Here is a 13,837-nt window from a genome sequence, read left to right as displayed (position 1 = left end):
TCTTTCTCAATAGATGCAGGAAAAGCATTTGATAAAATTCAACATCCATTCATGATAAAAACTGTTACCAAAGTGGGTATAAAGGGACCATAACCTCAACATAATAAAAACTATTTATGACAAACCCATAGCCAACATAATACTCAATGGTGAAAAGCTGAAAGCCTTCCCCCTAAAATCTGGAACAAGACAAGGATGCCCACTCTCGCCACTTCTATTCAGCATAGTATTGGAAGTCCTAGCCACAACAATCAGACAAGAAAAAGAAATAAAACGTATCTGAATTGGAAGGGAAGAGGTAAAATTGTCATTATATACAGGTGACATGATACTATATATAGAAAACCCTAAAGACTCCACACAAAAACTACTAAAACTGATAAATGAATTAAGCAGGGTAGCAGGATATAAGAGTATACACAGAAATCGGTTGCATTTCTTTACACTAACAATGAAATATCAGAAAGGAAAAGTAAAAAATCAATCCCTTTAAAAATCACATCAAAAAATAATTAAATAAAATACTTAGGAATAAACATGAACAAGGAGGTGAAAGACACATGCTGAGAATTATAAAACATTAATATAGGAAATTGAAGATGATTCAAAGAAATGGAAAGATATCCCATGCTCTTGGGTTGGAAGATTATTGTTAAAATGGCCATACTACCCAAAGCAACCTACAGATTCAATGCAATCCCTGTCAAATTACCATGGCATTTTTCATAGAACTAGAACAAATAATCCTAAAATGATTTATATGGAACCATAAAAGACCCAGAATTGCCAAAGCAATCCTGAGGAAAAGAACAAAGCAGGAAGCATAACCCTCCCAGACTTCAGACAATACTACAAAGCTACAGTAATCAAAACAGCATGGTATTGGCACAAAAACAGACATGGCTCAACGGAACAGAACAGAGAGCCCAGAAATAAACCTTCACACCTATGGTCAATTAATCTTTGACAAAAGAGGCAAGAATATACAATGGAGAAAAACAGTCTCAGCAAGTGGTGTTGGGAAAGCTGGACAGCTGCATGTAAATCAATGAAGTTAGAACACACCCTCACTTCATACACAAAATAAACTCAAAATGGCTTAAAATATAAGACATGACACCATAAAACTCCTAGAAGAGATCATAGGCAAAATATTCTCTGACATAAATCATACCAATGTTTTCCTAGGTCAGTCTCCCAAGGCAATAGAAGTAAGAGCAAAAACAAACAAATGGGACCTAATCAAACCTATAAGCTATTGCACAGCAAAGGAAGCCATAAACAAAACGAGAAGACAACCTACGGACTGGGAGAAAATGTTTGCAAATGATGTGACCGACAAGGGCTTTATTTGCAAAATACAGTAAGTCCCCTACATACAAACCTTCAAGTTGCGAACTTTCAAAGATGTAAACATGCGTTCGCATGTCCAATCACGTAAGTTAGTTTACGTGTCTGGCGTACATAGGCACGTGCATGCATCCTCTACAACTGGTTGTGCTTTTATGTACTTTACTGTATAGTACTGTATAGAGTACAGTAGTACAGTATCTTTATTTCAAGCCCTGGATGTCTGGAGCAAGCGTAAAAGCAGCAGTGATGTAGCTGGTACTGCTAAGAAGCACCAAGTGATAATGATGGAAACAAAAGTGAAAATAATTGAGAGAGTAGAGTGACAAGAGGAAGAAAAAGTAACTGAAGAACTGAAGAGATTCACGATGCAGGAAATGGCAAGGGATTTGCTTTACTTGAGGAGGAACTGTTAGTTTCTGAGGCACAGAACCCGAATGTAGAATGTATATGAAGACTGCAGCAGCCATTCAGAATGCAATCCAGTGCTATCATGTCATCTATTATGAAAAAAAAAGAGCTACTACCCAGACATCACTGGATCTTTTTTTCAAGAGGGTAGATAGAATTGAATCCAGCAAGGAACCAGAACCTGTGCCATCAACATCAGGCGTGAGTGAAATTGCAGCTTGCCCTCCTTCTCCTATTGCTGACCATTCTTTGGCTCTACCATCTCCCACCTCCTCTCCCTCCTCCAGTCAGTAACTCATCTTGCCTGTTCACTTGATGCCAGCCCCTGTATGCCAGCTGTTATACTGTACTACTGTACTTTTCAAGGTACTGTACTGTAAGATTAAAAATGTTTTCTTTATTTTTTGTGTTTGTTTTTTATGTGCTATTTGTGTGAAAAGTATTATAAACTTATTATTGTACAGTATTATATAGCCGATTGTGTTAGTTGGGTACCTAGGCTAACTTTGTTGGACTTAACGAACAAACTGAACTTACGAATGTGCTCTCAAAACAGAACTCGTTTGTGTGTAGGGGTCTTACTGTATACAAGCAGCTCATACAACTCAATAACAAAAAAACACAAACAACCCAATCAAAAAATGGGCAGAAGACCTAAACAGACATTTCTCCAGATGGCCTATAGGCACATGAAAATATGCTCAACATCGCTAATTATTAGAGAAATGCAAATCAAAACTGCAGTGAGGTACCACTTCACACCCGTCAGACTGGCCATTCATTAAAAAGTCCACAAACAATAAATGCTGGAGAGGATGTGGAGAAAAGGGAACCCTTCTACACCGTTGGTGCAAATGTAAATTGGTGCAGCCACTATGGAGAACAATATGGAGGTTCCTCAAAAACTAAAAATAAAGTTGCCATATGACACAGCAATCCCACTCCTGGGCATACATATGGACAAAACTACAATTCAAAGAGATACATGCACCCCTATGTTCATAGCAGCACTATTTACAATAGCCAAGACATGGAAACAACCTAAATGTCCATCAACAGATGAATGGATAAAGAAGATAAGGTACATATATAAAATGGAATATTACTCAGCCATTAAAAAGAATGAAATAATGCCATTTGCAGCAACATGGATGGACCCGGTGATTATCATACTAAGTGAAGTAAGTCAGACAAAGAAAGACATATCATATGATATCGCTTATATGTGGAATCTAAAAAAAAAAATGATACAAATGAGCTTATTTACAAAACAGAAACAGACTCACAGACTTAGAGAATGAACTTATGGTTACCAGGGGAAAGGGTGGGGAGGAGGGATAGATTGGGAATTTGGGGTTGACATGTACACATTGCTATATTTAAAATAGATAACCAACAAGGACGTACTGTATAGCACAGGGAATGCTGCTCAATATTCTGTAATAACCTAAATGGGAAAAGAATTTGAAAAAGAATAGATACATGTATATGTATAACTGAATCACTTTGCTGTACACCTGAAACTAACACAACATTGTTAATCAACTATGCTCCAATATAAAATAAAAAAATTTTTTAAAGATGTGGTATATATACACAATGGAATACTACTCAGCCATAAAAAGAATGAAATAATGCCATTTGCAGCAACATGGATGGACCTAGAGATTATCATATTAAGTGAAGTAAGTCAGAAAGAGAAAGACAAGTACCATATGATATCACTTATATGTAGAATCTAAAATATGACACAAATGAACTTATCTACAAAACAGAAACAGAGTCATAGACATAGAGAACAGACTTGTGGTTGCCAAAGGAGAGGGGGTCTGGGGGAAGGATGGACTGGGAGTTTGGGATTAGCAGATGCAAACTATTATATATAGGATGAATAAACAACAAGGTCCTCCTATATAGCACAGGGAAATATATTCAATATTCTGTAATAAACCATAATAGAAAAGAATATGAAAAAATATATATATGTGTGTGTATAACTGAATCACTTTGCTGTACAGCAGAAACTAACACAGCATTGTAAATCAACTATACCTCAACAAAATAAATTTTTAAAAAATTTTAATGTTGCTGTTAAGTTGCTTTTTCAATTAAAACATCAATTGTAATTATACAGTGTTTAAAATTATAATCTATCTTCATATTAGGCAAGTCTTTATTTTATTTCATTTTATTTTAATATTTTTTATTTATTTATTTTGGCTACTCCAGGTGTTAGTTGCGGCATGCAGGGTATATTTTTCTAGCTGTGGCATGAGAACTCGTAGTTGCAGCAGCATGCAGGATCTAGTTTCCCCACCAGGGATCAAACCCAGGCCCCCTGCATTGGGAGCGTGGAGTCTTACCCACTGGACCACCAGGGGAGTCCCTAGGCAAGTCTTTAAAGGTAAAGTGTTGAATTGTAAAATTAGCATATAAAATTCTAGATTCAAAATTATCGTGTTATGTTTTTATACATGCATAAGAAAAGATAAAGGACATATGCAAAAATGTTAACAGGTTTTTTTTAAGGTTTTTTTTTCTTTCTGCTTGTGTAATTCTTGGTTTTGGTAATTTTAAATCTTCAGTAATAGCCATACTTTACTTTCATAACAAAAAAATGAAGTGTTTTAAAAATCACAGAGTTGACAAAGCATTTGAACCACCCAAATACTGACTTGGCTATAATAGTCACAGACTTTCCTAAGGCACTTTCCAGCTTATAAAGCCCTTTTCACACACACAATTAGGTAGCAAGGATTTACCCAGTGCTGGATAGAGTCTGTAAGAGATTATATAATTCAAGACAAATACTCAAAATATTACTGAAAAATACATTACAGATTATTAAATACTAAACCAAACCTGAGGTACATGATCTAACTGGGCCTCCTTCTGCAGTGGAGGGATATGACAACCTTGGGCTAAACGGCTCTGAAGCTCCTTTTCCTTTTAAAACAATTTTTATTCGAAAATTAGTTTAAGGTTCAACAGTGAGTGTGAGCGGGCTGGTGTGGGATTCCCATCCTTCAGGAAACAAGGTGACAATAAGGTGAGAGCAGAGGTCCCTGGAGTCATTTCAAGGAGAGCCACGCTTCCTCTCTTCACCCTCGCTATCCAGAAAAACAGGTTTAGATACTTGGTCACACATTCCCACCAGGAAAGTCAGATGTCTCTGCCCCAACAATTACAGAAAGGAGAATTTCCCTTCTCTCTCCCTTAAATGATGTCCTTACACCCCTGAGTTCTCCGCTGAATTAAAGGCATTTATCTTGCCTTTTACCCACAGACTAAAGCTGAGCATCAAAAAGAAGAGGAATTCTAAAGGCAAGAGTTTGAATGTTCATTTCCTTTCCACAAGTCAAACATCTATTTTCCTGGCTGAAACGAGAAGATTTCTGCTATTTGCTCAAAAGAATCCAGTGGGTGGGAGGTGGGTGATATGGTGAAAAGTGGGTAGAAAAGACATTAAACCAGATTGGCCATGAGTCAGGGAACTGTTGAAGGTGAGTGCTGGGTACATGGAAGTTCTTTAGAGTATTCTAGTTTCCTATTTTCTATACACTTGAAATTTTCCTTAATAAAAAATGCACACCCACACCCACACACACACACACACACACACACACACACACAATCCCCATCCCTGTCAGCATGAGAAAATGTTTAACCAAACTGGAATTATCTCACCAGAGGAAAATAAGTAACTTAATGGCATTGAGTATATTGAGGAATTTTGTTAGAGAAGAAGCTGCCACTTGCTTTTTGTCACTGATGCAATCAACTGAAGAAGAGTAACTTAAATGATATTAAAAGAATATTAAAAAAAAAAAAAACCCTAACATGAAGGCTGTTAAACACTGAGATAAATTACAGAAGATAGCTAAGGAAATTCTTTCACTGAAAATAGAAAGTGAAACTGAGTTGTTTATACTGATGGCAAGGAAGGAAAACATGAATGCTTGTTAGTTGCCCCAATTTATTCTTGGGCCAAACAAGGCAGTCTGAACCTTAGGCAGTCATGGTGACTAGACTGAAAGCAAGCAGGTAGAATGTGTTTGGGCAAGTGGCATGCATCCATGCCACAGGCCTGAACCTTAGCTCATGTTTATTGTCAGGACTAGCTATTAACAAGTCCAACAATTATACTTCCCTTGTCAGCTAAAACCATACCCATTCTCTGCAAAGTTTCAGTGGTAGCCAGCCTTCAAGGATCCTTGTCTCCTGGTACTCACACCTTTGTGTAGACTCTCCCCACACTGAATGGAGCAGACCTGTGTTACCAGTAGGATATTGTGTGTGACTGACAAGGCTAGGGCATAAAAGACACCATGGCTTCCACTTTACTTGCTCTTGGATCCTGGGCTCTGGGGGAAGTCAGCTGCCATGTTGTGAGGATACTCAAGAAGCCCTATGGAGAGACCCATGTGGCAAAGAACTGACCAAGAGCCAGGACCAACCTGTCAGACATGTGATGAGTCCCCTTAGAAGTGGGCCATCCACACCATCACCCTATTACCAAAACCAGACAAAGATGTCACAAAGAAAGAAAACTACAGGCCAATATCACTGATGAACATAGATGCAAAAATCCTCAACAAAATACTAGCAAACAGAATCCAACAGCACATTAAAAGGATCATACACCATGATTGAGTGGGGTTTATCCCAGGAATGCAAGGATTCTTCAATATACGCAAATCAATCAATATGATACACCATATTAACAAATTGAAGGAGAAAAACCATATGATCATCTCAATAGATGCAGAAAAAGCTTTCAACAAAATTCAACACCAATTTATGATAAAAAACCCTCCAGAAAGTAGGTATAGAGGGAACCTACCTCAACATGATAAAGGCCATATATGACAAACCCACAGCAAACATCATTCTCAATGGTGAAAAACTGAAACCATTTCCTCTAAGATCAGGTAGAAGACAAAGTTGCCCACTCTCACTGCTATTATTCAACATAGTTTTGCAAGTTTTAGCCACAGCAATCAGAGAAGACAAAGAAATAAAAGGAATCCAAATCAGAAAAGAAGAAGCAAAGCTGTCACTGTTTGCAGATGACATGATACTATACGTAGAGAATCCTGAAGATGCTACCAAAAAACTACTAGAGCTAATCAACGAATTTGGTAGAGTAGCAGGATACAAAATTAATGCACAGAAATCTCTTGCATCCCTATACACTAATGATAAAAATCTGAAAGTGAAATTAAGGAAACACTCCCATTTACCATTGCAACAAAAAGAATAAAATATCTAGGAATAAACCGACCTAAGGAGACAAAAGACCTGTATGCAAAAAACTATAAGACACTGATGAAAGAAATTAAAGATGATACAAACAGATGGAGAGATATACCATGTTCTTGGATTGGAAGAATCAACATTGTGAAAATGACTATACTACCCAAAGCAGTCTACAGATTCAATGCAATCCCTATCAAACTACCAATGGCATTTTTCACAGAACTAGAACAAAAAATTTCACAATTTGTATGGAAACACAAAAGACCCTGAATAGCCAAAGCAATCGTGAGAAAGAAAAACTGAGCTGGAGGAATCAGGTTCCCTGACTTCAGACTATACTATAAAGCTACAGTAATCAAGGCAGTACTGGCACAAAAACAGAAATATAGATCAATGGAACAGGATAGAAAGCCCAGAGATAAACCCACGCACATATGGTCACCGTATTTTTGATAAAGGAGGAAAGAATATACAGTGGAGAAAAGACAGCCTCTTCAATAAGTGGTGCTGGGAAAACTGGACAGCTACATGTAAAAGAATGAAACTAGAACACTCCCTAACACCATACACAAAAATATACTCCAAATGGATTAAGGACCTAAATGTAAGGCCAGACACTATAAAACTCTTAGCGGAAAACATAGGCAGAACACTCTATGACATAAATCACAGCAAGAACCTTTTTGACCCGCCTCCTAGAGAAATGGAAATAAAAACAAAAATAAACAAATGGGACCTAATGAAACTTAAAAGCTTTTCCACAGCAAAGGAAACCATAAACAACACGAAAAGACAACCCTCAGAATGGGAGAAAATATTTGCAAATGAATCAACGGACAAAGGATTAATCTCCAAAATATATAAACAGCTCATGCAGCTCAATATTAAAGAAACAAACAACCCAATCCAAAAATGGGCAGAAGACCTAAATAGACACTTCTCCAAAGAAGATATACAGATTGCCAACAAACACATGAAAGAATGCTCAACATCATTAATCATTAGAGAAATGCAAATCAAAACTACAATGAGGTATCACCTCACACCAGTCAGAATGGCTATCATCAAAAAATCTACAAACAATAAATGCTGGAGAGGGTGTGGAGAAAATGGAACCTTCTTGCACTGTTGGTAGGAATGTAAATTGATACAGTCACTATGGAGAACAGTATGGAGGTTCCTTAAAAAGCTAAAAATAGAATTACCATACGACCCAGCAATCCCACTACTGGGCATATACCCAGAGAAAACTGTAATTCAAAAAGACACATGCACCCCAATGTTCATTGCAGCACTATTTACAATAGCCAGGTCATGGAAGCAACCTAAATGCCCATCGACAGACGAATGGATAAAGAAGTTGTGGTACATATATACAATGGAATATTACTCAGCCATAAAAAGGAACAAAATTGAGTCATTTGTTGAGACGTGGATGGATCTAGAGACTGTCATACAGAGTGAAGTAAGTCAGAGAGAGAAAAACAAATATCGTATATTAACCCATGTATGTGGAACCTAGAAAAATGGTACAGATGAGCCAGTTTGCGGGGCAGAAGTTGAGACACAGATGTAGAGAACAAACGTATGGACACCAAGGGGGGAAAACCGCGGTGGGGGGGGTGATGGTGGTGTGCTGAATTGGGAGACTGCGATTGACATGTATACACTGATGTGTATAAAATGGATGACTAATAAGAACCTGCTGTATAAAAAACAAAAAGACAAAAAAAAAAGAAAACTAATAAAAAAAAAAAACTGTGACTGCTCCTTAGATGCAGATAATTGTTGCCACATTAGAATACGGCTCAGAGCTCCCAGAACTTCCAATATTTTTAGACAAATCCATAAATCCTAATTCTTGGGAACTCCTGGATTTTAAGACTACACTCCAAAAAAGCAAAAATCAAAAAGCCCAACCAAAAATAAACAGAGAAACATTAGACTGCAGGCCAACACAAACAGTAGAGGTCAGCTGAATCCAGTCAGCTTGTGACTTCTGCTTTCTGCTGTGTATTTTGTATCAACCTCCCTCCTTCCTCAGTTTTACATTCTACTCTTGTTTCTCTTCTTTCACTTCTACTTAATTTATAATATTTGCCTCTACTTTATGTATCCTTATATATCACTTTAAATTCTACCTGGGACACAGCAGAGTATAAATAAACTGACTACAGGACATCTCCCCTTAGACAGCACATAGGCATCTCAAATGCCTTAGTCACACCAGATTGAATTGAACATTTTCACTCCCTTACCCCCTCATTCCTCCTCTGGAGGATCCAGACAGCCCCTCCTTTGTCTGCTGTCTCAGTCAGCAGCAACACCCCCATTCACCTGATAGCATGAGCCAGAAACCTGAGTGTCATGCTGTTTCTGGTCCCTCCTCCTCTCATTCAATCACTGTTAGGCTTTACCTCCTGAGTCCCCCATCCCCTCCTCTCCAACCCTAGCACGGAGATTCAGGTCCTTGCCATTTCTGGCCTGAATTACTGTAGGAGACCAGACTCACCTCCTGTACCCACTTTGCCTTTCTTCAAACTCAGCCTCCACCAGCTGCTGGGAGGCACACCTGACCCTCTCCCTACCTTAACCTCATAGGGGGTCCCCACACTTTCCAGGTTAAGCCTAAGCTCTGTGAGGAGCTCTACCCATCTCACCTGCCCCATCTGCCCCACACATAACACGCTGCTTCTGGGATGCTCAGTTACCCAGCTCAGGCACTAGTCCTCCAAGGAAGCCTCCCTGACACCCCTCAGCTCCCTCGAACGTTCACGCCCTCCTAGTGTTCCCATATCACCTCATGGTTTCCCCTGTCCCTGCACAGGAACTGGATTTAAGGAAAATAATAGTAGCTAATATTAGTCAGCACATACTCTGGCCAAGTACCATTCTAGACAGTTTAAATGAATTCATTCATTTCATCCTCAGAAATCGTATGAAGAATCACTAGCCCTGTCTTACAGCCCATTAAGCTGAAGCACTGAGAAATCAGTAATTTTCTCAGTCACTGTTGGTGAAGTGAGGACTTGAACCCAGTTCTTCTGGCTCCAGAGTACTTGCTCTTCACCACTGGGGGGGCGCTGGTGGGGGGGGAGTCTAACTCAAGCAGTTTCCTGGGAGACTCAGAACCTTCGCATTCTGTTTACTCAGAGATTTATGGGCTCTAAGTCATAAATTAACAGCTCTGCCTGTTTTCTCTCCTGATAACAAACAACATACCTGCCACATCCTGAGCCTGGACTCCACAGCCACAAAGATTTCCTGAGACCTGGGTGATTCCCACCCAGGGCTCCAGAATTAGCTCTCTGGAGGAAACTTGTCACCTCCACCCCCTGAAATTAAGATAAGAACATTCTCCTTACCTCATCTCCCCAGAAGGCAGCTTTAAGGTTAAAAAAAAAAAAAGAAAGAAAGAAAGAAAAAAGTGTACGATTCTGGTTTCTAACTCTAGAGGTTGAAGTTCGAGGAAGGAGAGCTCTGGGCCATAAAGCAGGGGTTGGGGAGGACAAAAAAAAGGTCAGAGGGTGGTTACCATGGGGCTTCCTGTGTAAAAGGTGTCCTGGTTACCTTGGCCACAAGGAGAAAGAAAAAGAGAGAGAGAGAGAGAAAAACGAGGGAGGGGCTGATAGTGGCTCAGAGCCCTGGGCTTCTGATGGGCCCCTTGCCCTGCACAGTTAGTTTCCTTCTGGCTCCTGTGACCATCCTGGCCTCCTGCTTCACTCCCACCTCACCTCGAGACACTCAGGTGTCATATTCCTGTCCAAGCTGAAAGATCCAGAAGAACCTTCAAGGTGTGGCTTGGCCTCCCTAGATCTGCTCAGGAGATTTTATTTAATTTTGCTCATGCCTTCCCAGATGCCAGTTGAATACCACTCTCAAGAAGACGCAGAAGCCATTCATGCTTCTCCTCAGACCAGCCAGCGCGGGGCATCCTGGACCATCAGCCCCGGGCCTAAGATCGCTCTTGGCCTAGAGAATCACCACTCAAAAGAAAAAAGAGGGGCAGACACAGGTCGGAAAGGGTCCAACACACCCAAGAGTATCTTGAAAGAAAAAACTCCAGGATAGGCTCTGGAGACTGAAACATCTCTCTTTCTAAAATAACTATTCCAGCCCACCTGAAAAAAGAAAATTAAAAGCTCCAAACTGTAGATTTAAAGAATGATGGACATTCTAGGGAGGCCAGAATGAATGTGTGGGAGCAGAAGCACATGTGAAATGTCCACACTGTCAGTTAATGATGGGTCCTGTCAGAGTGGAATTCCCAGGCGCAGCCAGCCAGATGTGGACGGTGGCCTGGGGCCTGCTCTCTTCCCTGTCCTTAGGAGCACATTAAGATCCCTACATAGAAGAGCAAAGTGATAAGGATTTTAGTATTCCTAGTTGCTTCCCATAAAGTGCAAAATGAACGGATGTATAATCAGAGTTCTTGGGTCAAAAGAGCCTTTTCTCTCCTGCGGTAGGCTTTTTAAATTGCCAGTGGAGTGCAGTTAGCAAAATCCAGACTGTGGGAAAATCTCCCAACAAATAACCTGTTTTCTTCAACAAATAAATTGCAAGAAGGAAAACAAAAAAAAAGATAAATTAAGAGGCTTAAAAGACATTAATCAATTGCAGTGTGTGACCTTTATTTGGATTCTGGGGGGTTTTTTTTAACTAAAAAAAAAACCCAGTATGACATTTGAGACAAGTAGAAATTTGAACACTGACAGAATATTTGATATTAAAGAATTGCTTATTTTTAAGGTATGATTTTTAAACTCCTTTTCTTTTAGAATCACTGAAACATTTACAAGTGAAATAATATGATTTCTGAGACTTGCTTCGGAATAAAGGGGGCGGTGTTGAATGGGGCAGAATTGAAGGTTGATGGTTGTTGGGACTGAGTGATGGGTACACGGACCTAGAGCTTCCTTATACAATTCAGTCATCTTCTGTGTGGGTACAAAATTCTCCATAATTATTAAATTTTTAAAAAGTAAAAAAAAAAAAAAGCTTCTAGTTTTAATTAACAGAAACTAAAACTATCATTGGAATAAATATTATCATTTCCCTCCTTGCCCTGCAATTCTTTTTAAACCATAAATTCTGATAAATCAGCTATATTTTAAACAAAACCTCCCATCTACAAAAATCTTTAGTTGGAGGGAAAATTTGTCTGTCACCAATAAGAACTAGATACAGGGCTTCCCTGGTGGTGCAGTGGTTGAGAATCTGCCTGCCAATGCAGGGGACACGGGTTCGAGCCCTGGTCTGGGAAGATCCCACATGCCGCGGAGCAACTGGGCCCGTGAGCCACAATTACTGAGCCTGCACATCTGGAGCCTGTGCTCCGCAACAAGAGAGGCCGCGATAGTGAGAGGCCTGCGCACCGCGATGAAGAGTGGCCCCCACTTGCCACAACTAGAGAAAGCCCTCGCACAGAAACGAAGACCCAACACAGCCATAAATTAATAAATAAATAAAAATTAAATTAAAAATCAGAGATGTGGTAAAATAAATGTGACTCATCTCCCACTTACATGTATAGTATTTGTTTAAAAAAAAAAAAAAAAGAACTAGATACGGTCCCCTCCAAGTGGCCAGGTAGCTTCTGAAAGAGCTCAGAACACAAGATCTTGGCTAAACTACTCTCTCGGGGTTAGGTAATTAAGTCTAGCCAGTGCCACATAGAAGCTCTAATTAAACTCTTCTATGCACTGAAGTCATTCACCCCAGGCTACATGCTGAAGCTGGAGTAAGGTACTCAGATGACAGCCAAGACCTGGCGATGCTGAGAATTAATCCCTCATCTGCAGGTGAGCTGGCCAGGGCCCAGGGCTCAGACTCCAAGCTATTAGGTACCAGGTGGATGGGCTGCAGCCATGCCCTCCTATTCTCTGTGAAAGAATGATAGAGGACTTTCTAGAACAAAGGAGGTCCCAAATGGAACAGGAGTTTTCTGCAACCCACCCAGAAGACTACTTTAGGTTTCCTCTCAGAGACAATACAAAGAGAAATGGGACCAAATTTCCCCAAAGCTAGCACCTTTCAAGTGGCACTGCTTTAGTGGTGAAGATTGGCAGGAGAAGAATATGCCCAAAGTAAATAAAGGAGGAAAGACACAGTTTCATTTCTCCCAAGGTGCTCATAGCTCTGCATGACCATTACACTCAAATTTGTGAAGTTTAGATAGGCAAATATTTAAGACTGTGAAAACTCTGTGTTTACAACAGTGTGAGGCAAAGACATTCACACACTGTTGACAAGTGTGTAAACTGGTATGCCATCTCAATAGGGCAATTAATCATGATCAAAATGATACATACCCTTTGACCCAGGAATTCTACTTCTAGAAATACAGTATATTCAAAGTCTCTCCCACCATCAGTATCTCTCTGCTCTCTATTGGATCACTCCCATCACCACATTCTAAAGATAACAGAGGGACTTCCCTGGTGGCCCAGTGGTTAAATCTCTCCACTTCCACTTCAGTGGGGTGCAGGTTCGATCCCTGGTCAGGGAACTAAGATCCTGCACACCACGTGGCCTGGCCAAAAAGTGTTTTTTAAAAAAAAAAAGATAACAGAATCACTCTCAGTGCCTCTCTTGCCCCACATTCCTCTGCTCCCTTTTGCAATTAAACTTGCTGTACGGGATTGTCGGGATTATCTGTCATCACTGCATTCACTTCCTTACTTCTCATTCTTTCTTGAACCTTCTGGCTTCCTCTCCCCACCACACCATAGAGATTGATGGTCTTGTCAAGGTCACCAACATTCTCCATGTGATAAGATCCAATAGTCACTTCTCTGTTCTTATCTCACTTGACCTC

The 13,837-nt window shown here is 39.9% G+C and overlaps 2 protein-coding genes across 2 annotated transcripts in view; both read right to left on the bottom strand.

Moving 5' to 3' along the window:
• The window catches only part of LOC118893615 (proteinase-activated receptor 2), a 75,504-nt gene that overhangs the window by 40,454 nt on the left and 21,213 nt on the right, over window positions 1-13,837 (bottom strand). The gene's annotated exons all lie outside the window — the stretch shown is intronic.
• The window catches only part of LOC118892493 (proteinase-activated receptor 2-like), a 30,081-nt gene that overhangs the window by 7,049 nt on the left and 9,195 nt on the right, over window positions 1-13,837 (bottom strand). Inside the window, exon 3 of the mRNA XM_036847270.1 lies at window positions 4,624-4,707. Coding sequence (XP_036703165.1) covers window positions 4,624-4,707 — 84 coding nt within the window. The remainder of the gene's footprint in view (window positions 1-4,623; window positions 4,708-13,837) is intronic.

The sequence above is a fragment of the Balaenoptera musculus genome, chromosome 3 (assembly GCF_009873245.2).
Source record: "Balaenoptera musculus isolate JJ_BM4_2016_0621 chromosome 3, mBalMus1.pri.v3, whole genome shotgun sequence".
NCBI lineage: Eukaryota > Metazoa > Chordata > Mammalia > Artiodactyla > Balaenopteridae > Balaenoptera > Balaenoptera musculus.
Note: the sequence above shows the minus strand (reverse complement) of the source record. Positions and strands in the feature narration are given on the sequence as shown.